The sequence below is a fragment of the Anomalospiza imberbis genome, chromosome 25 (assembly GCF_031753505.1).
Source record: "Anomalospiza imberbis isolate Cuckoo-Finch-1a 21T00152 chromosome 25, ASM3175350v1, whole genome shotgun sequence".
Taxonomy (NCBI): domain Eukaryota; kingdom Metazoa; phylum Chordata; class Aves; order Passeriformes; family Viduidae; genus Anomalospiza; species Anomalospiza imberbis.
This window is the reverse complement of record NC_089705.1, coordinates 5,257,394-5,282,828: the sequence shown is the minus strand read 5'-3', so window position 1 is coordinate 5,282,828 and position 25,435 is coordinate 5,257,394. Positions and strand designations below refer to the sequence as shown.

At 46.9% G+C, this 25,435-nt stretch overlaps 3 protein-coding genes across 9 annotated transcripts; 1 reads left to right on the top strand and 2 right to left on the bottom strand.

The window, feature by feature from the left end:
• The first annotated feature begins 1,549 nt into the window (after positions 1-1,549).
• ZBTB8OS (zinc finger and BTB domain containing 8 opposite strand) lies at positions 1,550-6,560 on the top strand. 2 transcript variants are annotated; one of them, XM_068172977.1, is made up of 7 exons: positions 1,575-1,705; positions 3,188-3,212; positions 3,791-3,912; positions 4,069-4,151; positions 4,417-4,469; positions 4,643-4,679; positions 5,344-6,560. In XM_068172977.1, the coding sequence occupies exons 1-7, from the start codon at positions 1,618-1,620 to the stop codon at positions 5,428-5,430; spliced, it is 495 nt and encodes a 164-aa protein (XP_068029078.1). In that variant the 5' UTR covers positions 1,575-1,617; the 3' UTR covers positions 5,431-6,560. The 2 variants fall into 2 exon arrangements, with proteins under 2 accessions (XP_068029079.1, XP_068029078.1); XM_068172978.1 differs by lacking the exon at positions 4,417-4,469 and having other exon boundaries at positions 1,550-1,705.
• A 3,508-nt stretch (positions 6,561-10,068) lies between these two features.
• LOC137462517 (zinc finger and BTB domain-containing protein 8A-like) lies at positions 10,069-22,709 on the bottom strand. Of its 3 annotated transcripts, none has more exons than XM_068172967.1 (4): positions 22,614-22,709; positions 12,452-13,428; positions 11,131-11,300; positions 10,069-10,502 (listed from the first exon to the last, which is right to left on the bottom strand). In XM_068172967.1, exons 2-4 carry the CDS (start codon positions 13,398-13,400, stop codon positions 10,170-10,172), a joined length of 1,452 nt encoding a protein of 483 aa, XP_068029068.1. In that variant the 5' UTR covers positions 13,401-13,428; positions 22,614-22,709; the 3' UTR covers positions 10,069-10,169. The 3 variants fall into 3 exon arrangements, with proteins under 3 accessions (XP_068029068.1, XP_068029067.1, XP_068029069.1); XM_068172966.1 differs by lacking the exon at positions 22,614-22,709 and adding an exon at positions 14,425-16,053; XM_068172968.1 differs by lacking the exon at positions 22,614-22,709 and adding an exon at positions 13,592-13,888.
• ZBTB8A (zinc finger and BTB domain containing 8A) lies at positions 16,646-24,894 on the bottom strand. 4 transcript variants are annotated; one of them, XM_068172970.1, is made up of 4 exons: positions 22,966-24,894; positions 20,610-21,577; positions 19,890-20,059; positions 16,646-19,515 (listed from the first exon to the last, which is right to left on the bottom strand). In XM_068172970.1, exons 2-4 carry the CDS (start codon positions 21,547-21,549, stop codon positions 19,183-19,185), a joined length of 1,443 nt encoding a protein of 480 aa, XP_068029071.1. In that variant the 5' UTR covers positions 21,550-21,577; positions 22,966-24,894; the 3' UTR covers positions 16,646-19,182. The 4 variants fall into 4 exon arrangements, with proteins under 4 accessions (XP_068029071.1, XP_068029070.1, XP_068029072.1 ...); XM_068172969.1 differs by lacking the exon at positions 22,966-24,894 and adding an exon at positions 22,614-22,746; XM_068172971.1 differs by lacking the exon at positions 22,966-24,894 and adding an exon at positions 22,590-22,727.
• Positions 24,895-25,435: the final 541 nt, after the last annotated feature.

The window sequence follows — 25,435 nt, the reverse complement described above, 5'->3', positions numbered from 1 at the left end:
CGCCCGCCGCCGGGGGGCGCCGGCCAATCGGCGGAGGGCAAGGGGGCGGGGACGGCAGCGCGCGCCGCGGTCACGTGGGCGGGCTCCCCGTGGGAGCCGCCATTTTCCGGAGCGCTCCCAGCGCGCTCTTAAAGGGGCCGCGCTCCCCCGCTGAGGGTGCAGTGCTCGGTGCCGGTTCCCGGTCCCCGCTCCCGGCCCCCGATTTGGAAGAACCGGTGGCTGCGCCACCTCCGGTCAACACAGACGTGGGCAGTGCGTATCAGGGCGGGGCTAGACCGGATCGGTGCGTGTGTGGGCCGAGGCTTCCTTCCAGGGCCGCCCTGACACCATCGGGCATCCTCGGCGTGCTCTTAATTCTCTGTAATCACGAATATATTCCCTTTTTCCACAATTCAGTGCCGCGGTGAGTTTTAGAGGCGTGATATTTGCTAGTTCTGGTCGGCTGCTGAGGGTAACCCGGGACCCGAGTGTCCACAGCCGAGGCTTTACAGGTTTAAAATCAAATATCAAATCAATATCTGGGTTGATTCCTCAAGGGATACCCCGAGTTCTCAACTTCGGACTTCTCTTTCCATCACACTTCTATTTTTAGCTGAAACTGAAAATTGGAAATCTTATGCCTCGTTTCTAAGCCTTGAAGTAAGAAGCAACTCCTGTGTAAAAGTTCAGGGATATCTGTAAAATATTTTTGTTGTTTGGGGAGGTGCTGCGTTCAGCTGTGGATAATTCTTATAATGCACAAAAATACTAAAGAACCGTCATGATATATGGGAATCTGCAGAGGAAAATTAATTAGCCTGAAGTTAATCGGGTTCTTCGGTTTGTGTCAGGTTGGATTTATAAAAGAACAGGAAAACAGCAATTTGTGAGAATCTGACTTTTAAATGGGGGACTTGATGCAGTTCTTTTTTTTTTTTTTTTTACAGTTCTTTTTTGTACATTTTTTTTTACAGTGGATACAGTTTTTTTTAGTTTGTTTTATTTAAAAAATCAGCCAGAGAAGGAACACAGGAAGCCCCTGGCACTTGGGTGACAGCTGGGTTTGCCACGCACTTGCTTTGAGGTTTGGAGGTTTAAATGTAATCCTTGTCCTAAGAGAACACAGCTTTTTTTTTTTTTTTATCTTCTGTAAGGTCACATCAGGGGTTTTTGGGGCCAGTGCCACTTCAGGTGTGTGGTGTGCAATGGGCTGAGCACCCTCAAAAAAAGAAGTAATTAGAAAATTAAAATTAACCTACAGCATGGAAGTTCAATTCACTTCACCGCTGTCCCCATCAGGGCTGTGTTTTATTCATTGTGAATGATTGGAATGCTCAGTGTACACAAGGAGGAAAAAACACAATTCCTCCCACAAAAGGCCAAAGTCCACAATTGCCATTAGGAATATTTCCCCTTGGCTCTGCTGCCTGACCAAACATCACTTGATGGCTGTGGGATGGAACATCCTCACCTCCCAGTCTGACACAAACCAGCTGCAATTGCACGAGTTGAGCACCGAGAGCAATCCTGCCTGCTCTCCGCAGGTTGAATCACTCCCTGGGGACAGCAGGAAGCGAGGGAGAATTCCTGGGTGTGCCGGGCAGCAGGAAGGGAGGGATTCCTGGGGAGCCCTCAGCGATGGAAGACGAGGACAGGGATTACAACCTGACCCCGGAGCAGAAGGCTGTCAAAGACAAGTACCCCCCTCTCTGCAAGAAATATGAATGTGAGTATTTTTAATTTTTTAAAAATACTATCGTGATGCAGCATGTGGCAGTGCTGTAGTGAGGGCAAGGAAGATAACAGGAAATAGAGAAATGAGAAACCAATTTTCTTCATGTTTCTCCTCCTTCTCTCCTTCTCTCCTTCTCTCCTTCTCTCCTTCTCTCCTTCTCTCCTTCTCTCCTTCTCTCCTTCTCTCCTTCTCTCCTTCTCTCCTTCTCTCCTTCTCTCCTTCTCTCCTTCTCTCCTTCTCTCCTTCTCTCCTTCTCTCCGTCTCCTCTCCTCCGTCTCCTCTCCTCCGTCTCCTCCTCCTTCTTTTTCTTTTCCTCATATTTTCTTTCCTAATGTAAACAATTTTTCTCGCTATGGGCACTGAAAAAAAAATCACGATGGAAATAAATTAGTCCAGTCTCACCCTGAAAGCTTTTCCTCCTCTGAGCCATTTCCTAGCAATTTCTCTACCTCTCATGTAGGAAGGGACATTCAGAAGTGTGCTGGGTTTGTGTGTGGTGCTTTTACTCTCCTTAAAGATGATTCTCTCTCCCTTTCCCCACCCCTGGAACGTCTCCTCAGAGGATGTGGGTGGCAGCCCAAGGGCCAGCTTAAGGCAGGGACCATTCCCTGCCTGTTTCTGTGTCACCAGTGCGTGTCTGGAGGGACAGCTTTTGTTATCTCTGATAGAATTTATATTTTTAGGCCGTGCTCAGGTCTTTATTTGATGGAAGTGCCGAAATTGTGATACATCACAACAGCCATGCAGTTTCCATAACTGGAGGAGGTTTTATCCCTCTTTGGCACGCAAAGGAATTTGTTTGCTTTAGAGACTCTTGTTGAGAACCCTTTAATAGTGTGTGATCTCTTTAAACAGCACCAGAATAATTTTTTTTTTCAGTTGAAGTGAGCATTTATTTCACATCCCAACTTGGTTCTGCTAGAATTTTGCATTTCTTTCATTCCTCTGAATAAACATAAATGAGGTTCATGTACAGCTGGATACATGGCATGTTAATCATGCTCCATGAGTAAAGTTTGCCTTCTGTTCTATATTCCATCCTATGTTTTAAATTCTCTTTGCATAATGGCTGCTTTTGGGTGTGGACAGGTAGATTTCCTCACTGAGCTGGAAATATTTGCAAATCTCATCCTCTGCATGAATAACTTTCAGTCCTGTAGGCTTCAGCATAAACTCTTTATTTCTGGTGAAAGTTTATTTTTATTGCAGTTAACCTGTGGAAGCCCGTTGGGTTACAGCAGCCAAACCCTGCACTGACATAATCACATTAAACAGGGCTTTTTTTGGCAGAAATAATCCAAAATTCCACCTGTGCTAAATTTTTCTAACATACTACAAAATAGATTTATCGCATATGCAGATGAATGTAAAAATGTTTTGTTAAAAATCAGGTATTTATGTGATTTTATTTTTAATCTTCATGTTATGAATACTTTTGGTGACATCATTCCTTTTCTTTTTGCTTCCCCTCAGATTTGGATCACACAGCAGATGTGCAGTAAGTGTGGGCAGCTGGGATTTCTCAGGGTGACAAATTGATTATTTTTTACACTGCTTTAAGCCTGGAGTAACAGCCAAGGACACTTTGCAGATGTAACACCTTGTGGAGCTCTGAAATTTCACTCACTGGGTGTTTTGATATGGTCAATTTTGTTCCTGCTTTTGGGACACCATAGAATTATGTTTGGTTTCTTTTTTAGTATTTCAGTGGTGCTTCTGACTAAGCCCCTGTGTTATTTGGAAATGTCTTTTGAAATCTTCTTTTAATCCCCTCCTTTTAAACAAAATGGTTTACTTTTATAGACACCAATTAGCCACATTAGGAAAGAACTTTCTTGGTGGCTAGTAAAACATTTATTTTCCACATTCTCCCAAGAAACTCTTCTGACAAACTTCTCCTTCTAGACAAACCAGGTGGTGTTTTGCTCATTCACCTCCTCTGCCTGAATTCCAACGTTCTGATTGCTCGTTTGCATGTGGCTTCGGGGCTGTATCTTTTTGTTGTGATCCAGTATTGTATTGCAGTGATTGTTCCATGTGTTTTTAGGCTCCAGTGATTGTTCCATATGTTTTTAGGCTCCATGCCTGGGGAGACACCTTGGAAGAAGCCTTTGAGCAGTGTGCCATGGCCATGTTTGGCTACATGACAGACACAGGCACTGTGGAACCTGTGGATACTGTGGAGGTAGAGGCAGAAGGTGAGGGAGAAAGGCTCCAAAAATCTCAATCTTTACATGTAGCCTTAGTGCAGTTAATTAAAATATAATTAAACATCATTATCTGAATGTCCTGTACATTTGGGGTGCTCTTAAAAATGTTTTTTTGCTGAGGCAATCTCTGCTTCAACCACACAGGGCATGACCTGCTGTCTCTTCTCTTCCACTTCCTGGATGAGTGGCTGTATAAATTCAGTGCTGATGAGTTTTTTATACCCAGGGTAAGTGTTCTGGTTTCAGCTTTTTCCATTTGCAGGACAAAGCTGTTCCCTGATAATCCCAGCTCTGAATGCAATGGTGTTTTAGGGGAAAAAGGAACACAAAAAACACAATGCCAGGCTGGATGGGGCTTGGGGCAAGCTGGGCTGGCGGAAGGTGTCTAAACAGTGGGAAATAACCTTTGTAAGTGGGATTTACTGGGAATTTCTGCCTGAAGGTAGAAGGTGTGATTGACACATTTCTCTTCCCACTCTCTCTTTCACTCAGGAAGTGAAAGTGCTTCACATTGACCGAAGGCAGTTCAAAATAAGATCAATTGGGTGAGCTTAAACCATTGTCTGGAAATGGATTGTGCACTTTTCTTGCTTCCTTTGAGGCTTTAAATGAAAATCTCACTGTTCTGTGCTCATCACCGAAACTAATCATAGCATTTGGTAAATGTTACCAAAATTACAACACCTCTCTTCTATTTTTTTTTTTTTTGCCTTTACAGGTGGGGAGAAGAGTTCTCTTTAGACAAACACCCACAGGTAAGCAGTGGTTCCTCTTTTCCATTTTAGGGGGAGGAGGTGTGGTGTCCTTTCAGTCAGACCTCTGAGTTCTGCAGAGATCAAAATATAAACGTGGCTGAAGTACCACTGAACTCAAGATCTCACTTCCTGCATGGTTTTGTGAATGTGTCCCTGAAGCTGTTGGCCTGAGCATGACATTTCCCCAGCACTAGCAAAACTCAACAAATTAACTCAATTGGCTTCCTTTTGGTGATGTTGATAACACAGAAAATCAATCCATATTCAGAATTTTTGGGTTTCACACTATCAGTACAGATTTCTGCTTAGTCAGGTTTTTTTTTTGCTTTTTTTTTTTCCTTTCTCTTTTCCCTAAAGAATTGTTAGAAGCAAAATCTGTTGTCTTGGCTCTGTGTCACTTTTAGCATAGCAAATGTTGATGGTCTGTCGGAGGTAAGAGAAGGAATTTGTGGTATCAGGAGGCAGTAAAATAAGGGGAGTGTTCCCTTTTCACTATTTGACCTGGCCATTAGTATAACTTCCTTATTCATCAGAAAAATATAGCTACAGCTTTTTTTGGGGGGAAAAATGAATAGCATTTGAGGAAAGCAATGAGAACTGGGGATTCTGAAGTGGTAAAAGGGATAAAATTTAGAAAATCTATGGTTTTGTGTCTCTTTTCTAGGGCACAGAGGTCAAAGCCATAACTTACTCAGCAATGCAGATCTGTGAAGATGAAAAGCCAGAAGTCTTTGTCATCATTGATATTTAAAGCAAGAATGGTGTGGTTGAGTGGGTATTGGTCATCATCTGGCAAAAGCCCCCTAAAACTCTAATCCCTGTGGAAAAAACGAAGGAATTGGCCAGTTAAAATCAGAAATTGAAGGGAGTTAATTGCAGGGAACGTCGGGCTGTTTTCTCTGAGACAGAGAATAAGAATTAATTGAGCTTTGGGGGGTATGGAGAAGGAGAGGTTTGTACAGGTTGGAGGTCTCCCAGGAATGCTGGCAGTCAGCTTTTCAGGCTGGTACATGTGCTAGGGGCTGTATAAAATACAGAAATTGGAGCTGATAACTAAAATACTCCCTTTTTGCAGCGTGGCAGGAGATAATGTTCGTCTAGATTGATTTCATTTGCATATTTCATGTTCTAATTCTGAGCTGACATCCCTCCTCCGTATTTCATAAATCCAAAATGGCTCAGATGTAATGTGGGGAAAAAAAAAAATCTGAGTGTTTAAAATTAGACACCTAAAAGATCATGCCAATTAAAAAAACCAACCAGCACATCTTTTAAGCTCCTTTAAAAAGAAGTCATGCCAGCAGGTGGTGCTGAATTGCTGTAAATAAATTGCCACGTGTGAAATCCTAAAACATGTGACTGTGTGCCTGAAATCCTTTTATCACCTGTGATAACTCTAAAAAGTTGGGAGCTTTGCTGCTGTGGTAGAAGGGAATGGAAAGGGATGTCCCAGGTTCTCCCTGGGTTCACTCCCAGCTATATCTTGTGAAAACTGAGATTTTTTTTAAAAAAGCATGGTTTGGATCAGCCTAATTATCTTTTAAAAAGAACAGTACAGACAATCCTTCAATGTTCAAAGGATTATGGACTTGAAATAATCAAAATTAATCAAAAATAATCAAAAGTGTTTTTTTTTTAAATCACAGGATGGAAAATGTGCATTATGTGCTGTTTTAATTTAATTTAAATGTGAGGAGCACAGGCCTGGCCTGCTCAGTTCCCATAAATGCTCCAAGTGCCTCACTGTGGTGTCTCATCTTGTAAAATCATCTTAAATAATCCAGGTTTTATTTCCATGCTGTGAAGACTGAGGGCTAAAACCTCTGTCATTTTTTTAAGCAAGCCTCAATGCCAAAATAAAACTTGGACTGAAACAATGAATGGCTTTGTCAGTGATCTTGACCGGTCAGTTCAGACACAGATGAATTACGCTTGTGCTCCATTCCCCGCTAAGGTGAACAGACTCTTTTTTTTATCAGTAAGAATTCCAACATGCCGGTTTAATGGTACAAAATAAGTGTGATTTTTGACAGCTTGGGGTTTCTTTCACCTCACGCAGAGCCCCAAGGGCAGTGAGGGCACGGCCGCCATTGCGGCCCCTCAGGCGTCACTCTGGAATATCATTGGCTGGCTGTGTCACGTGACCGTGCTTGGCCAATCAGGCCTCGAGTTGAGGTGGCTTTTGTGCTCCACAGCCTGAGGGGACATGGACACAGACCGAGGTCAGTGGTGAGGGGAGATGGACACGGACCAAGGGTCAGTGCTGTGGGGAGATGGACACAGACCGAGGTCAGTGCTGAGGGGAGATGGACACGGACCGAGGTCAGTGCTGTGGGGAGATGGACACAGACCGAGGTCAGTGCTGAGGGGAGATGGACACGGACCGAGGTCAGTGCTGTGGGGAGATGGACACAGACCGAGGTCAGTGCTGTGGGGAGATGGACACAGACCGAGGTCAGTGCTGTGGGGAGATGGACGCGGACTGAGGGTCAGTGGTGAGGGGAGATGGACGCGGACCGAGGTCAGTGCTGTGGGGAGATGGACACAGACCGAGGTCAGTGCTGTGGGGAGATGGACACAGACCGAGGTCAGTGCTGTGGGGAGATGGACGCGGACTGAGGGTCAGTGGTGAGGGGAGATGGACGCGGACCGAGGTCAGTGCTGTGGGGAGATGGACACAGACCGAGGTCAGTGCTGTGGGGAGATGGACACAGACCGAGGTCAGTGCTGTGGGGAGATGGACGCGGACCGAGGTCAGTGCTGTGGGGAGATGGACACGGACCGAGGTCAGTGCTGTGGGGAGATGGACGCGGACTGAGGGTCAGTGCTGTGGGGAGATGGACACGGACCGAGGTCAGTGCTGAGGGGAGATGGACACGGACCGAGGGTCAGTGGTGAGGGGAGATGGACATGGACCGAGGTCAGTGCTGTGGGGAGATGGACGCGGACCGAGGTCAGTGCTGTGGGGAGATGGACACGGACCAAGGGTCAGTGCTGTGGGGAGATGGACTCGGACCGAGGTCAGTGCTGAGGGGAGATGGACACGCACCGAGGTCGGTGGTGAGGGGAGACGGACACGGACCGAGGTCGGTGGTGAGGGGAGATGGACACGCACCGAGGTCGGTGGTGTGGGAAGATGGACACGCACCGAGGTCGGTGGTGTGGGGAGATGGACACGGACTGAGGTCAGTGCTGTGGGGAGATGGACACGGACCGAGGTCAGTGCTGTGGGGAGATGGACACGGACCGAGGTTGGTGCTGTGGGGAGACAGACACGGACCAAGGGTCGGTGGTGAGGGGAGATGGACACGGACCGAGGTCAGTGCTGTGGGGAGATGGACACGGACCGAGGTCAGTGCTGAGGGGAGATGGACACGGACCAAGGGTCGGTGGTGTGGAGACATGGACACAGACCGAGGGGCTGAAGGTCAGTAGGGTTTTGCGGAGGTGGACACTGGCTGAGAGGATCTGGGCTAGTGGCTGAGGGGAACTGGAGCTATGGGGAGGTGGGCAAGGAGCTGAGGGGAGGTGGGTGTAGGAGCTGAGGGCAGCCTTCCTTTAGCCCAGCTCTCTAAAATGTGAGAAAATAAATTTATGTGGTTAAATTTTAACTCTGCAGACAAATGCTGAGGTGCCCCAAGATCAGTCTCAGGCTATAGTAACATACTGAAGTGCTCTACTTATTGAAATGCTGACAGGAACTTGCTAGGAAAAGATCTGGAATTAAGTAAATGTTATTCATCCTTTTTTTTTTTGTTTGTTTTTCAATATTTATTAAGTACTTACTATAAAACAGGCCTTAAATTCACCTTGTTCCATTTGCACAGCTGTGGCAGTGGCAAGTTTCAGCTCACAGTGCTGCTCTCCCAGGGCTTTACAGGACCCATGAAAAGTGGGTCATTAAAAAACACCCTTAGAATGAAACCCTTCTGGGGGTGCCAGAGGATCCTGCAGCTGTAGGAAGTTCAAGGGTAGAGTGTTGAACTACTTGGAAAAGACCTGCATTGGTGGTTACTAAATGTACAAATCTCAAGGAGAGCTGAAAAAGGCTGGAGATTGGGAGAGCATTGAGGAATTATTACAGAATCCTGCCCCATTCCCACTTTTGCTGAGTTTAATGGCAGCTGTCGGAGGCCGGACCTGGATGTGCCTCAGTATGGCTGTTCTCAAATTCTCTGTGGGGAATTTCTGCTTTCTTGGCAGGAGCCTCACACTACAGATGCTGCTAACGGGAAAGGAAACACAGCATCAAATGAGACATGAGACCAAACAGTGGCTCTTTATCAGGAGTACCCACTGGGAATGCCATTCTCTGCTCTCAGGCAGAAGGTTTCTTTGTGCACTCCTTGAGCTTTTTTAATAATTTAATAGTGAGCATTTTTAGTTTCTTTACCAAGTGCAAGTGCACTCTGATTCAAGGGGAAATAAATATGACTAAAAAAGCTTAAGCGACTCCAGAGCTACAAGAGTTGCTTAACCTCGGAGGGAAATTGTGCTATAAAAAAAAAAAAAAAGTTTTTATGCTGTCAAGCACCCTAAAGTTACACGAGCAGGAAAGCCTTTCTAAAGTAGCTCCATGATCTTAAGCTCTGATCACAAATGTCCCACTGAAATTCAAGGGACTTGGCCTCTTTGTTCCTAGAGTAAGTTAGATGGGTTTAAGCAAATCTTGAGTCAATCCTGGGAAAAAAATGGAAAAAACCTGACAACTGCACTTCCACTGATTGCACTTTTTATTTCCTTGGAACCATGTTGGTGTATCTTTCTATAAAATTCACAGTACAAAAAAAAAAAAAAGGCAAATTCATACTATCCAAGTGCACTACAGATGCTCTGGTCACCTACGCTACTCTGGCTGTGGGAGTTCCTAAATCATGCTTTTCTCAACTATAAGAAGCTGTAAGTACACTGAGAAAACAAAGCTCTGGTAAAAAGGTTCTTCAACAGGAAGAACTCCACTTGTTTCCCTCGCTCCTTTCTTAGGAAGTTTCTAATGTGTTGTGTACAAATTAATTACAATATCAGCGAAAAATAAAAGTGGTTTAACATTTCTCAGCTGCTCACCTCAGTAAGAGTTTTTCCAAGCAAATTAGCAATATTTGGTCTTTAAAAATCTGTATTGTACAGAACCTTTGTAGAACTGTAGACTGGTTCACACTTCCACAACGAGCAGGAGCTCTGAGCAAGTCTTTGATGAAATATAAACCAATTCTCCTAAACAGTTTCCAGATAAGTGAGCAGCTGGACTTCAATGTTCCTTGTGGGTCCCTTTCAACTCAGGCTATTTTATGATGCTCAGTGCTTTCTGGATGACATTTAGAAGCAATTACACTGTTCCATGTCTGCAAAACAACTTGCTTCGGTCCAAATTTTCCTTCTCAGAACAGAATTTTAGCAATACTTCATTTTATTAAATGTAGTATACCAGCATTACTTGGTAGGACACGAGTCGTTTAATCTTGAACATAACAATAACAAATTCACAAAGATCTACCTAAGATTTGGCTTCACCTTTTCCTTTACCTCATCCGGAATATCATCATTATTGTGTCGGACAACCAAATTATAGGGCTCCTCCTCCACTGTCTCTTCATCTGATTTCTGCTCCTCCTCCAAAGCCCATTTGGGGCGTTTGTTCCCCGTGGAGGAGACAGGAGAATGTTCAGATGCATTGAAATCCTCGGGGATGCTGTCAAAATTGGCTTCTGCCAAGCACTTGTGGCACAGTCTGTAGCGCCGTGTCCCTTGCTGCACCACGCAGCCCGTCAGCTCCGTGACGTGGTGCTTGCACTTCCTGCAGATCAGTTTGCCAGCTTGGTGTATCTGAAAGGATTTAAAATTTACAAATTCAGCCTTCATCCTTTTTTTTTTTTTTTTCAGACCATGAAAATTACCACAGCAGCTCTCTGGTCACAGAGACAACTTTCCCAGGCATCATTCTGGGAAGGGCTGTGAGAAGCTCAGAGAAAAGAATGAGAAACAATTCTTAACTTGCTGCACCTGGTGTTGTGAACATGTGGAATGTGTTATGGAGATTTGTTTACCAAAGGGTGGTTTCTTAATTAGCCAACGGTGATGGTGTTTTAATTAAAGGACCGGTTAGGTCCACCTGTATCGAACTAGGGTATAAAAGCATGGGTTTCTTAATAAGAGATTATTATGAGCCTTCTGGAAATGCATGGAGACTATGTCAATTATTACCCGGTCCTGGCCCGTTGCGCTGGCAGAAAATGTGCTAAATCGTGCTAAAAATTTAAATTTAAAATACAATTTGCCACGTTAAATAATGAACAATTCAAGCTGATGCGCTGCTTTTCTGGTGCTGGGTTTGGCGATGCCTACACAGCTACCACCAGCGAATTAATTCACGCTTTCACAACGAGCAGGAGCTCTGAGCGAGTCCTTGCTGAGCTATTACCCAAATCTTCTAAACCCAGGTGGGTTTTCCTACCGTCTGGAAGTGGTTGCGGAGGTGCTCCAGGCGGGTGAACCTCTTCCCGCAGGCCTCGCAGGGGTAGGGCCGCTCCCCGGTGTGACACCGCAGGTGGCGCTTCAGGTCCGCCCGGCGCTTCACCGTGTGGGTGCAGAACGGGCACTTGAACCGCATCCGGGGCAGGTCACCTGGCAGGGACAGGGCACACAGCAGAGCTTTCTTGCTGTACTTTCCAGTTTAAAATACCTGACCGCTCGAGTTTTCTTTAAATTGGAAAAAAAACCCAATATTTGGGATATTTGGATGCTTGTATAAGTATGTATTATATTATATATAGTATATAATGAGACATAAAATACAGGCTTTGGAGGATGTGAAAATAGAAAGAAAATTAGAAAATATAATTGAAAATTTTTGCAAATATAGAAAATATTCAAGGTTTGATAGAAGGTTTACAAAGTATGCATTTATATGTAAACTCTGAGATAAGAAATGTTGATTTAGCAATGTTATGGAATAAGATATTGTTGAGCGAGAAATTGAACTAAAAATAAGTTTTAAAAGATGGTTTTATAAATAAGGGGGATATAGATTTGTTAAATATATATGTATGTACATTCCCTAACTTGCATTTTTATTCTTATTTAACATGTCAGTTGACCACTTGATAGTGTTTTCTTCCTGACAACATTTTTTAGATATAAAGGTTATCATAAATATGCAGCTATTTATACATAGCCATCATATCTGACTCTTCCACCAGCTAATGGTTCATAGCTTTGACATTTGTAATCTCTGTGTGATATATAAAGATGCCTTTAGAATATGCAATTATTATCTACAGATATGTTCATTTCCAAAGGAATGCACATGGGAATAAACGTGTCAGCTTTGTTCCACCCTCTCAGGCAGGTGATGACAGACGTTTGGGCTGGTTGGACCCCAAAATGCAACATCCCAGCAACGCCAGGACCTCTCATGTGAAGGACTTGGGTTGAGGTTGAACACCTTTGTTATTGCCAGATACTGGAGAAATTCAGTCCTTCAGGTCCCCAAGTCAGTTACAGCCCTTAAGGCTTCATTAAACTCCACTGGGGCCCAAATAATCAGGCATGTTTGGGTTGAAATTTACAGAATACCTGGGTCAGTCCCATTCCAATTCCCATGCCCTGTTCTGGCTTGAAAATCTTAGTGTTAGCACCAAAATTGAGCAGATAAAATCACCCATCATCCCAGGCAGGTTTTTTGGTTTCCATGAAGCTGTACAAATTCCTTCCAAATCATCACCTGAATTCTCCTAAACAAAACCAAACTTTTCCAAGCGGTTTCTATTGTTTACCTTCATTCCAGCTACTCATTACCCCTAAAATTGTGGGCATTGAGGTGTACAGTTCTTCTGCCTTTAACTCCATGAACTCAGGAGTTCTGGAAAGTTCTTGTTCTAGCTGAGCAACCGACCACCTCTTGGCTGCGGCCTCTGCTCCGGGATGATACCCAAAATCATCCCGATCCACGTCGTTCTCGGCATCAAACTCAGCCTCCTCTCCCCCGTGGGAGATGTGAGCGGGCTCCGAGGCTCCGGCTCGCTCCGCTCTGTCCGATTTGCACCCTCCCAGCTCCCGGCTCTGCGACAGCCCCAGGTGCTTGCGGCGCTTCCTCGTGGAGCCCTGTTTCCTGCCTCTTTTGGACAGCTGGGTTTCTGCCCGCTGCAGGACCACCTGTGAGGACAGGTAGCTGCTGTAACTGCTCCAGGAGTTTTCATTCCCGTTGGGTTTTTCATCCGGGATCGAGTAGGAACGCCGGGGGTTGCTCTTTGCTTTCCTTCTGGAGCGATAAAGAGCCGGGCGGGCAGGGGTAGGTTCAGTGCTCGCACTTTTGGCCGAGAGGCTGAGGTAATGATCCTTTTCCTTTTCATTAATATCCAGTGAGGACTTAATGAAGGTCTTGCAGACATTGAGGATATCTGTCATCTGCAGATAGCTGGCAGCTGACATGACTTCGATCACATTCTGACCCGTTAAAGACAATATCCCTGAATACACAAAGTCCAGGATGACCATGAACGTCTCTGGAGAGAAGACCTCAAATGTGGCTATGGTTGGCTGACTCGTCTCCTTCGAGCTCTGCGAAAGGAGCATTTTGAAGTAGCCACTGCTGGCAAACAGCACATTGCGATGGGCTTTGAAGACCTTGCCCTCCACCAGGATGTTGCAGTCACAGAACAAGTCCTGCTTCCGCTGCTCGTTCAGCTGCTCCAGGAGGTGAGACTGGTGGGAAGAAATCTCCATTCCAGGCGGGGAGTAAGAGGAAGGTTTGCTGTAAAGGAAAAAACACCATCATCATAATCTAAATCAATGATGCTGAATCCTAATTTAAAGAGATGAGCTCTCGTTTAAAAAAGCGCTATGACATTCCTAATGTATCTCCCATCTCCCTGCGGCCGCTACTCTACATAACAAGAGAGAAGAAACTTAACAACTCCAAAAGAAGTGAAAAGGTGTCCCAGCGGGATTACTCCGCATCCCAAAAGAAGCAAAATGATGTCGACCAAGCTATGATGGTTCTCGGACTCTGTAAGAGAACTTGGCCCTCCCGCCGTGGGCACAGCGGCGACTGACGCGGGTCCACGGCGGGCACAGCCTCCGCCCCGGCGCATCGGGACCGCTCGGATGCGGCGGCAGCGCCCCGGGGTCGCCACCCTCCCGGCCCGGGCCCTCCGGCATTGGCCGCGGCCGCCGTCACTCACCCGCCCGCCCGGCCGAATTGGCCGCTCGCTCCCCGGCAGTCCGGGACGCCCGACGGCGCCGGAGCCGCTCCGCCAGCGCGGAGGCGCCTCCCGGCCCCGCTCCCACCTCGGGGACCGCAGCGCCCGCCTGCCCCGGCCGGCTGCGCGCTCCCCTCGCCCGCTCGGACCGCCCCGGGCCGGGCGTGCCGCCCGCGGGAACGGAGCCGCGGCTGCCGCTCCGCCGGAGCCCCCCGTGTCCTCGCCCGGTGCCGGGCGCCCTTGGTTATCCCGGCCGGTCCCGCTCCCGTCCCGCCGCCCGCTCTCAGCTCCGCCGGCGGCGCCTCCGCCGCCCCCGCTCCCGCCGCCGCCCGCCCCGCGCAGCCCCTTTGTGTCCGCGCCCGGGGCTGCAAATGGCGCCCGCCGGGGACGCGGCAGCGCCGGCACCGGGCGGCACCGAGCGGCTCCGAGCGGCTCCGGGCGGCCCCAAGCGCCCGCGGCCGCTGCGGAGCCCCGCGCCCTCCTCGCCGCCGCCCGCCCCGACGCCCGCCCGGTCCTTCCCATCAGCGCGAGGCAGAACGGCCACTCACCGGCGGGGTGCTGCGGGCGGCTGCCGCCGAGCCGGGGGGAGCGGGCGGTGGCTGCGCGATCCCCGGCTCCGCCTCGGGGCTCGCCGTGCCTCCAGGCGACGCGCCGCTGCTCCCGCAGCCCCGAGCCCTGCAAGCCCGAACGGGAGAGAAACAAAAGGTATTTGCTGACGTGGGCGTTGGACAGAGACGCCCGAGGGCTGGGGACACAATTAAAGGGGCAACGCACCGATTGCAGCCGCAGCCCAGCGCCTGCCTCGGCCCGAGCGCCCCGCGGCCGCCGCCGCTCGCCGCTTCCCACACCCACATGCTGCTCCGCGGCCGCTGCCCCGCTCGCACAAGGCTTTGTTGTTGCTATCTTTGTGTGCGTGGAGGGAAGGCGCCGCCTGAACGGTGAACGGCAGAGATCCGGAGCTCCGCGGTGTAGGATTAATGATATTAACTCGAGATCGCAGCATTTTTTATAACGGGGTTTTTGTATTCGAACAGTGAGGATAATCGGAAAGCAAAGCGGTGCACGTAGGAGTGCAATACACAGATTGTCCTGTTTTCCCTTCTGGGTGGAAAATTGAATCAGGATGCCTGTTAGAAGACAAGTCACTTTCAAATTCGTGCCTGAGATACGATGAGATTCTCATCAGATGGGATTCTTTCAGTTTTATTCCTGGAGACCATGGAAAAATTTTGAGAAGGAAGCTTTGCAGTCATCGGTACAGTCCCCTCCTCAGAGCAGACTGCAAGAACCTGGCAAAGAACAGTTCCCATTTCCACAGCAAGCATCGGGTGAGATCTTCAATAGAATTTAATTTATTCCAGCAGCTAAGCCAAGATAGGGAAGGCTCTTTCCAGCCACTCCTCCCAATTTTCCTTATAAAATCTCTTCTTCTGTGCTCTTGCTCTGTTTAAAATTCTTGATGCATCGAATAAGCCTCCTCTTTGCATTTCATGAGTTAAATAGGATGAAAGGTTACGCCTCCAATGCAGAAAGGTTTTAAGTTAAACAGTATAGAAAATATTTAACTAAATGATATTATAAGCTTTTCTTAGTAGCTTATCAACTTATACCCATCACTCAACAGACAGTGTTGGCACGAATTTGTACCTAATGGAAAAATTCTGCAAGGCAAGGGCTGGAGGATTACAACATCCTTTTCTTCAAAACTCAATCTTTTGGGCTGAATTGGAGATTTTTTTCTTCTATTTCATTTTTGTACTTGTTGCCTCCAAGCAACAGCAATTAAAATATAAGAAAGGTAGACATTGGCATGGCTCTGTAATGGGATAACTCTGACAGTGACCAGATGCTTCAGGGAAGAAATGTATATTTCATCATTTTATATCCAGCAGAGTGTTTTGTGGTGTTTTTTTTTTTTTTCCCTTAAGTTATCATTGAAAACTTGAGATGGATCCCAAAATCCTGGAGGATGGAACATCCTGCAGAGCCAGGAGTAAAGGAAGGATACCTGTAGCAGTCAGCCAGCCCTCTGTGAGATCTGTGGGCTTTCAGGTATTTTCAAAGCCACCCTAAATCATTATTTTTGCTCTTTTTTTTTCTTATGTCAATTCTTTAGAACGGTAATAGAACCCAAATTACAGAAGGTTGGAAAGGGAGATTCGTTCTGAAGATAGTTTGTTTTTTTCTTTTAAAGGGGGGCTACCCTCTGTTTAACATTCAAGTTAAGGACAAGTGACATTTTTTAGACAGCAAATACAGATGTTGAGGTAATTTAATGGCAAACAAAAAAAATTGGGAAATTATGTGAAAGAACTAATCAAGCATCACACAAGTCATAGGTTTTTTGGGGCAGAGAGAATTCTGTAAGAAACACCTGAAAATGAGGAGAGGGAATTTTTTAATTCAGTATTTCAGCCTTTGAAAGGATGGGAAGATATTTTTGGAAAGTAAGGATAGTTAAGAGACATTAATCAGAGGATCATGAACTTTGTCTTCACTCTTGACTGTGGTTTTGTGAATACAAAGTAAACACAAACCAAGCAAAAATAATCACAGAATTCTTGGAAAAGACCCCCTAAGATCAAGTCCAGCACTAAACCTTGTCCCTAAGACATAAAGATGAAATAAATACAAGGAAATAAATAAATTCAGTGGGAATATCCCTATGTGGTCTTTACTTTCCTCCTTGAAGGGAAAGGAAATGTTCCTTGTGTTGATGAGGGGCATGTGATCCTCACAGAAATATGAAGAAGACAATCAGAGGCAATGGAAGGAGACAAAAAGAAAACAAATACTTTCATTTAGAGAAAAAAAAAACCAAGGAAAATATGTGAGTGTAAAATGAAGGACGTGGAAAACAGAAGGCACTTAACATTTATCTTGTCTTGCAATACAAAAAGAAGGAAACAACGACCAAAATGAAGAAACAAATGTAAAAATGGTAACTTTTAAAAAACAGGAAAACATCATTGACCTGTGGGAATCGCAGTCTTGAGCTAAACTCCAAGCTAAATATGATACTTTAAAAATGACTACAGATATCTAGTTATACTAATGAGAATAACAACATATAAATCCAGAAAAAAAGCCCTTATTTGCCCAGCAAATCAACAATTAACCTGCCTGTGTTTAAAAAGTAAAAGTCTTCCTATGGAGAGATTGTTCCATTTGCCCATTTAGAGCCACTTCAGATCTCGTTCTGAAGCATCTGCTCCTCAGTATTGTGAGATTTATGATCTCTAATTAAATTGAGTATTGATCCAAAAATCCCTTTGCTTCTAAAAACACCCCCACTATTAAGAAACACTTAATAGTCTGACCTTTGCAGTTGGCAGTTAAGATTTCAGGCCTGGAGAGAACACTTTATTTTCCCCTCCCCTTCATCCATCCCCAAACAAACACAGACCAATTCCAGCCACGTTTTTACCCTGGGACAGCAGGCACTGATACCTGGGATTTGTTGTCAAACTGTTTAATGGAAAGAGAAATGGAAACATCTATGAAATTTGAGCAAAGTTACTCCATATTCTTTGAAATATTTCTTGTTCTGTGTATTTGATTTAGTCCAGGTTGCTCAGGAATATTTCTTAGCCGTTGAATAACAGGCATTTTTGGAGTTTAAAAGCTCCAAGAAATTAAATGTCTGTTTTCACATCAAGTCCATTTTTGGGCTGCTGACCAAGTGTCATCCATAAAATCGAGTGTAAGTCTTGTTTAAGGTGTTTTCATCTGGGTCATCACAAAGATTTTTTAAGTCACCCCCTCCTCAAACCTAAGCCAATAAATTGTAATTTTTGTAGGAACAATAAAACACCATTTCTTGTGCCCTTGGGATGCTTCCCTTGGAGAGGAGTGTGCTTAATGCTTACACTGAATTTAGCATGAAGTTCTCCAGTTGTCATTTGTTGGTCACCTGCAGCCTGGAATGAAAATGCTGCACTCTCTGGTCATGATGATACAAGAAAGTTATACAGTTTTTACACAACTAAAAATAAAATAGTGACTTTTTAGCTGTCCCTGGGAAAGATTATATAGTATATATATACATATGTATATATGTATATGGATTTGTTGTGTAAGAAACCCCGGGGTTCAGCCAAACATGCTTACAAAGCTGTAAAAAAGAAGAAAATAGATATAATTTTCTAAGTCTACAGCCATTGAGTTCCATGATCCCAAAAATTGGAATAACACTCAGGTGTGTCCAAGGAATGCAGAGCAGCAGGACCCCAGGAGCATCTCCTGCTCCTCTCCGTTGCCAGTGCTGGGTAAGAGAAACTCACTAAGCAACAAAACCAAGCTTATTTTGTTAGAGAAGTAAAATTTCTTCATCATTCCTCATCTCTGTAGCCTAATTGTGGGTGAAATGACACAAATATGGTGTCTAGAACTTCCACTACAGCTTGGTCTCACTGGTACAGACTGGAAAAGGTGTACAGAATTCAATATCCTGAGCTGGAGGGGACCCACAAGGATCATCCAAATTCAACTCCTGGCCCTGCACCCCAACAATCCCACCCTGTCTGGGCACTTTTGAAAGGTTTCAAAATATTAAAAAAAAGAGTATTTTAATAGTGCTTATTAAAACAGCCCTGTCTGAGATCCTAATTTTGAGACTAAAACATCTACTGCCATCAATTAATGATACAAAATTTTAATCAGTTTGTCTCTGATGTGTTAAGCATTTATGTGCTTATTTTTTTTAAATAAATAGGTCTTGAGCATATGATCTACTAAAGATTCACCTCATCCTAATAAATTTTGCGGAAGTCCTTTTCCAGACAAAAGTGCCAAAACATTTTAAATGCTCTTTCTTCATGAATTACCTTTTTCCTTATCATAACATGAAGATTTAATGAAATTTCATGGAAGATTCTCTTCACTTCTGAACACTCAAGAGAGGTTGTCTGGTGTGGGGGTTTTTATACTTTGTTTATAGCCCAGTGATATAAACCCCACCTCTCGACAAGTGTAAAAAATGGGCAATTTACAGTAACCTGTGACTTTTTAAAAGTATTTAGACCTCCTTGCAAGAGGCTTTGAGACGTGCCCCATTGCCTGCTATAAAAATTATCCACATATACTGCAGTTTCCTTGTTTATCCATAATTTCAGGATGGATTCTTTTTAACCAAACAACGCATGGGGGTTCTGCTAACGGACCAGCACGGCCTCAATGACGTGTCCATAAATACATGCAAGTCTGGACCTGTTCAACCACGTGTCTCTGTAGGATCAGCTGGCAGAGGGCATTTGCTCACAGTACATCCTCCCTCTTCCACGGAATTCCCAATCCTTGCCTTCCAACTACCTAATATTTGGTTTCACTTCCTTCTCCTCCGCTTCATCCTCGCTGTCATCCACTTGCTGGATGACCAAGTCGGTCGAGCCGTCCTCCACGATCTCCACGTCGGACCTGTTGTCGTCCCCGTAGTGCCACCTGGAATCCTTGTCCCCATCCTGTGGGAATTCCAGAGGCGCCTCAGCCTCCAAGTCAATGCGGATGCTGTCGATGCCAGCCTCGGCCAGGCACTCGTTGCACAGTCTGTAGCGCCGGGTGCCCTCCTGCACCACTTGTCCCGTCAGCTCGGTGACGTGGCGCTTGCACTTCCTGCAGATGGGCTTGCACGCCTGGTGGATCTGGGGAAATCAGAAGGGATGGATTTGTAAAGCATCCACAAATGGGGTTTTTGGGAGATGACAAAGATCAAATCGCAGCGCTGCCTCAATTTGAGAGACATCAAACACTGAACTGCACCAGCCCTGGCTCGGTAATTGCCCGCTGGAGCTCTCACAGGCTGCAGAGAGCAGAACCTCTGCAAGCCATCAATTACCCAACAAATTCCTCCCCTTTCCTGCAAATTATCCTTCAATTCGACTGCAACCAAACCAAATTAATGTTCTATTCCCCTCTTCTTTACAGGAGTCATTAGATCAACCAGATACACTCACACTGTGTTTAATTAGACAGATTTACATGTTAAATAAATCATGCAGTTGCTAAAAATACCCACAGTTCGAAAATGGCTGCTGAGGTGATCCAGCCTGCTGAATCTCTTCCCGCACGCCTCGCAGGGGTACGGCCGCTCTCCCGTGTGACAGCGAAGGTGACGCTTGAGGTCAGCTTTCCTCTTCACCACGTGGCTGCAGAATGGACACTTGAACCTCATCCTGGCCAGGTCATCTGTCAGAAAATAATGGGATTAAAAAAAAAAATTAAAAAAAAAGTCAAAGTCGTGTCACGGAATGCTCTAGGAAGAGGTGTTTTATGAGAAGAATAGCACATCACTTTTATTAAAATAATATTCACGGGTTGTTTCAAGCACAAAGGTTTTGTGCTTGTCTGTAGATTACACAGGAGCGCAACGAAGGAGGAGTGGATCATTGGCTGTATTAACACAGACCTGGTAAAGCCAGCCTGGACAGAGCTTGAAGCAACCTGGGACAGTGGGAGGTGTCCCTGCCTATGGCAGGGAGTGGAGCAAAATGAGCTTTAAGGTCCTTTCCAACCCAAACTATTCTGTGATTTCATGAAAATGAGCTTAAAAATATCCCAACTTATATTTATTTTTAAATTTAATACCCCAGGTACTTCAAGGTAATGAGTTAAACTTTCCAAACATACATTTCTGGACAATACAGCTGTCTTTTTGGCAGTTGTGCTTTACTATTGAGTAAGACCTATTTTCTGAGAGCCAGAAGAGAGGATTCACAGGTGCCTAAACCCCACTCACCTTCAGCCCAGCTCCCCATGACTCCCAGGATGGAGGGCATGCTCCCGTACTGCTCCTCAGCTTTGGAGGACTTGGATTTACTGGAGGAGCGGGGTGACTCGTGTTCCTGCTGCGACACAGCCAAGCCCCTGGGCATCACCTCAGCCCCTTGGCCAAACTGGTAGCCCACGTGAGGAGCTTCCACCTCCGTGTCGATGTGAACTTGCTCCTCGGGCGGCGCGGCGTGGCCGGCGGGCTCGGCAGCCCTGTCCTCCAGCTTGCTTGATTTATAGTGGGGGATGTCCGAAGGCTGCTGCAGCCCCAGGTGCCGGGATTTCTTGATGGAATCCTGCCGCTGCTCGTGTTTGGACAGCTGCTGCTGGGCATTTCTTTGAGAGCTGGGGTAATAGTTGAAATTGCTCCAAGTGTTGCCGCCCATCATGCAAGTCCCAGGGTCTGGGCTCGAGTGGGAATGCGGGGGGCTGCTCTCTGCCCTCCACCCTCCGCTGTACACGCAGGATCGGTCCACGCCGTTGGAACTCACATCTTTGTCTGACAGGCTGAAGTAGCGATCCTTCTCCTTCTCACTGATGTCCAGCGACGACTTGATGAAGGTTTTGCACACGCTGATCACATCGGTCATCTGCAGATAGCTGGCAGCTGACATGACTTCGATCACATTCTGACCAGTGAGAGACAGTTTGCCTGAATACACAAAATCTAGGATAACTGTGAAGGTGTCAGGAGAAAAGGCCTGGAAAGTGGCTGTCGTGGACTGACTCGTCTCCTTCGAGCTCTGCGAAAGGAGCATTTTGAAGTAGCCACTGCTGGCAAACAGCACATTGCGATGGGCTTTGAAGACCTTGCCCTCCACCAGGATGTTGCAGTCACAGAACAAGTCCTGCCTGCGCTGCTCATTTAGTTGCTGCAAGAGGTGAAACTGGTGAGAAGAAATCTCCATCCCAGAAAAGGTGAAATGAAACGTTCCTCTAAAAAAATGAAGAACATTATTACACTCTTGACTTCACTGCTGTGTAAACCAGCCAAACATGTCAGACCCAATTTTACTGCTATCTTTACAAATAATAGCATTTCTTTCAATCTACAAATATATTTAAACCACGACATGCTCAACCATACAGGACAAGAGGGATGCCAAAGCCAAGACCGCGTTTTTTGGCACGGACGGGTGTGCTACAGCCGGGAGCAAATCCATTCCCGGGGCAGGATGCGGGGCTGGACTCATGCCGCCCGCCGGAGCTGCGCAGCCTTCAGGCAGCTCCGGGAAGACGAGGAGCCAAGAGCAGCTGCGCCTGCGACCGCGGCCGTGCCTCGAACCGGCGATTCCGCCTCGCCCCGCTCCGCCCGGGCCCCGCTCCCGCCGCCGCCGAAGCCTCCGGGAGGGAGGCTCGGCGGCAGCGCCCCGGCCCCGCGGCATTGGCCGCGGCCGCCGTCACTCACCCGCCCGGCCGGTCCCCGGCAGCCCGGGACGCCCGCGGGAACGGAGCCGCACGGCCCCGCTCCCACCTCGGGGACCGCAGCGCCCGCCGGCCCCGGCCGGCTGCGCGCTCCCCTCCGCCCGCTCGCACCGCCCCGGGCCGGGCGTGCCGCCCGCAGCCGCCCGCGGGAACGGAGCCGCGGCTGCCGCCCCGCCGCAGCCCCCCGTGTCCCCGCCCGGTGCCCGGTGCCCAGCGCCCGGTGCCGCTCCCGCCCCGCCGCCCGCAGCCCCCTCCGCGGGCAGCGCCTCCGCCGCCGCCCGCCCCGCGCAGCCCCTTTGTGTCCGCGCCCGGGGCTGCAAATGGCGCCCGCCGGGGACGCGGCAGCGCCGGCACCGAGCGGTTCCGGGCGGCCCCGGGCGGCCCCGGGCGGCCCCGAGCGGCTCCGGGCGGCCCCAAGCGCCCGCGGCCGCTGCGGAGCCCCGCGCCCTCCTCGCCGCCCGCTCGCAGCCGGGCTGGCTGCGGGGCCCGTTCCGCCCCAAACCCAGCGCCCTGCCCGGCCTACCGGCGTGCGGGAGCCGCCACTCACCGGCGGGGTGCTGCGGGCGGCTGCCGCCGAGCCGGGGGGAGCGGGCGGTGGCTGCGGGATCCCCGGCTCCGCCTCGGGGCTCGCCGTGCCTCCAGGCGACGCGCCGCTGCTCCCGCAGCCCCGAGCCCTGCAAGCCCGAACGGGAGAGAAACAAAAGGTATTTGCTGACGTGGGCGTTGGACAGAGACGCCCGAGGGCTGGGGACACAATTAAAGGGGCAACGCACCGATTGCAGCCGCAGCCCAGCGCCTGCCTCGGCCCGAGCGCCCCGCGGCCGCCGCCGCTCGCCGCTTCCCACACCCACATGCTGCCCGGGAGGGGATGGGATGCCCTAGATGCCTCCTTTTCACACCTTTATCTATAGCAGGGGCCTCGATGACCCAAATCCTTCTCCTTTCTCTTGCAGCGTCCTCCAAAGGAGATGTGACATCTTCTTTTCTCTGTTGGTATCTGTTATCTTCTGAAGAAAGCATGGCTGAAAGCGAAACCTGAACCTCTCACCTTCTCTCCCTCGAAGTTTAGTATCTTTCCCCTTCCTCTTCTTACCACCAGGGTCTTTTCTGTGATTTTGACGCCCTAGTTATTTTTCATAAATATTTATTTTCCCATGGAAACCATTCTTCCCTAACCGAGCCCTTTGTGGCATTTTTGGCCTTCCTTTCTCCAACTTCAGACATTCCACCTTGAAACAATTTATCTTTCTTTCCCCATTGTAGCAAAATTGACTAAAACTTTATCTAAAAATAACAACCCAAAGACTCTTTCTCAAAGCCATTCTCCCACTAATTCACATACATTTCTTCATCTCTAATTTTTATCCATTCATATTTTGTAGATATAGATGTATATGTAATAATATTTTTTTCCGGCTTAATTCCCCCTTTTCATAAACTTTCTTAGTTTTGTAGATTCTCCTTTCAAACCCAGGCCATGCTCTTAAAATCTTCATGAGACCCATTCTGCTTCTGTGAGATTCTGCTCTAAATTAACCATTTTTGAACATGAAACATCTGGAATTCACACCAGCTTCTCACAGCTCTTACCACTGAGAAATAAAGAATGCAATCAACTAAACCATCAGATTGTTTAATATATAAACCAGAACATTTATTTGTAGTATCAGGTTTTAATACCATTGGAATTAATTCCTTTAAAGTTTATTTTTGCCTGTCAAGCCAAGTAAGTAGTACCTCCTTTTATTTAACGTGGAATCACAGAATCCCAGGATGGTTTGGGCTGGAAAGGACCTTAAAGACCATGGGCAGGGACACCTTGTTTCTCAACATTTTACAACTTTTTTTTTCCACATTTCTGCCCAAATTATTTCATCAGTTGAAAGCTTCCCTTGGAAAAGAATTATCTGGAGGTATTTGTTCTGTTTGACTTGCCTGGGTGGTGCTTTCACTCCTCTGTCAGTGGGGTTTTGTATCAATGTCAAGAGGAGCTCGAGGGTTCTCCTTCTGCCAGGAACAGGCAAGAGAATTTAAAAAATATGGGGGGAAATGTCAGTGTTATCTGGAGTAGCTTAATTAGAAATTTTAAAGATGCTACAAGTGCTTTCCTCAGAGCACCTCCTGCTCACTGCTGTGCTGTGGATCCAGGAACAGCCACAGAACAAACTTTGGTTTCCTCTTCCACGGGGCTGATTTCATCTTGTGCACAATAATGCATCCCAAACAATCCCAGACATCAGAGAGTTTTTTTAGGTAGTGTTCCTAAATTGTAGAGCCAATTTCAGCTGAGAAGGTTCCACTTGAGATGCTGTTTGGAGAGTTTATCCAGAGGGAATGTGCTTGGCAGCTGTGTGAAGGAGGTGAAGGAGCTGCTCCTCACAGCCAGAGTGTAAAGAGACTGCTGTTCAGAGAATAATCACACTAAAAATTTTTACATTTTTCTTGCTCATAGAAAAATTAATGTACATTTCTCCTTGGGTTTGGTAACCAGACAGGATTAACAGTAATAATATATAATGGTATAGTGTAGTATTTATAATAGTTTAATTAATAATGGCACCAATTTAAAGATTTCAGTTCTCCTCAAAATAAATGTTCCTCAGGAATCACAGCCTTCAGTTATGGTGCATCTTGTAACTTTAATTATCCAGGGATATTTTTTACCAAGGAAAACTCAAGAGCCTATAGTAGAACAACTTAAGGAACTGTTCAAAGCCTAGGAATTAATTAGGCATGAGATTACAATTTTCACATGATCACTGCCAGCTTAGATTTGGGTTGTCTTCATTTGCATCATCATTCCTCTCCTCAGCTTTCCCAAGGATCAAACCAGGAGAGTTGAATCACTCAGGGTTTCAGTTCCACCTTCGTGTTCAAGCTCAAATCCAAATCTCGAGCACAAATCCAAATCTTGAGTACAAATCTAAATCTTGAGCACAAATCCAAATCTCCAAGCACAAATCCAAATCTCGAGCACAAATCCAAATCTCGAGTACAAATCCATGGAGCATCCAGAGCACCAGGAGATCTCTTCCTTTTTCCAAATGAGCAGGAAATTGGAATGTCCTGTCCTAAACCCCCAAGTCCAGGGAGGAATCTTCCCTCTGGCAGCAACATCCAGTTTAGGAAAAGCCTGAGATTTGGTGGAACCCCAAATCCTAATCCTGTTCCAGCAGGACAATTAAAACCCTCGTTAAACTCTTATCTTCACCCAGTTTCCCAGAACACCCAAATGTCCCACATTTGCATACAGCTCATGTTGGTGACTTAGAGCTGGATCCAAACAAATCTCCTTCCGAAATCATTCCTGAGTTCTTTGACACCCTTGACTGCTCTGCTCTCCTGCTTTCCTTCTCCTTCCCCCACAAA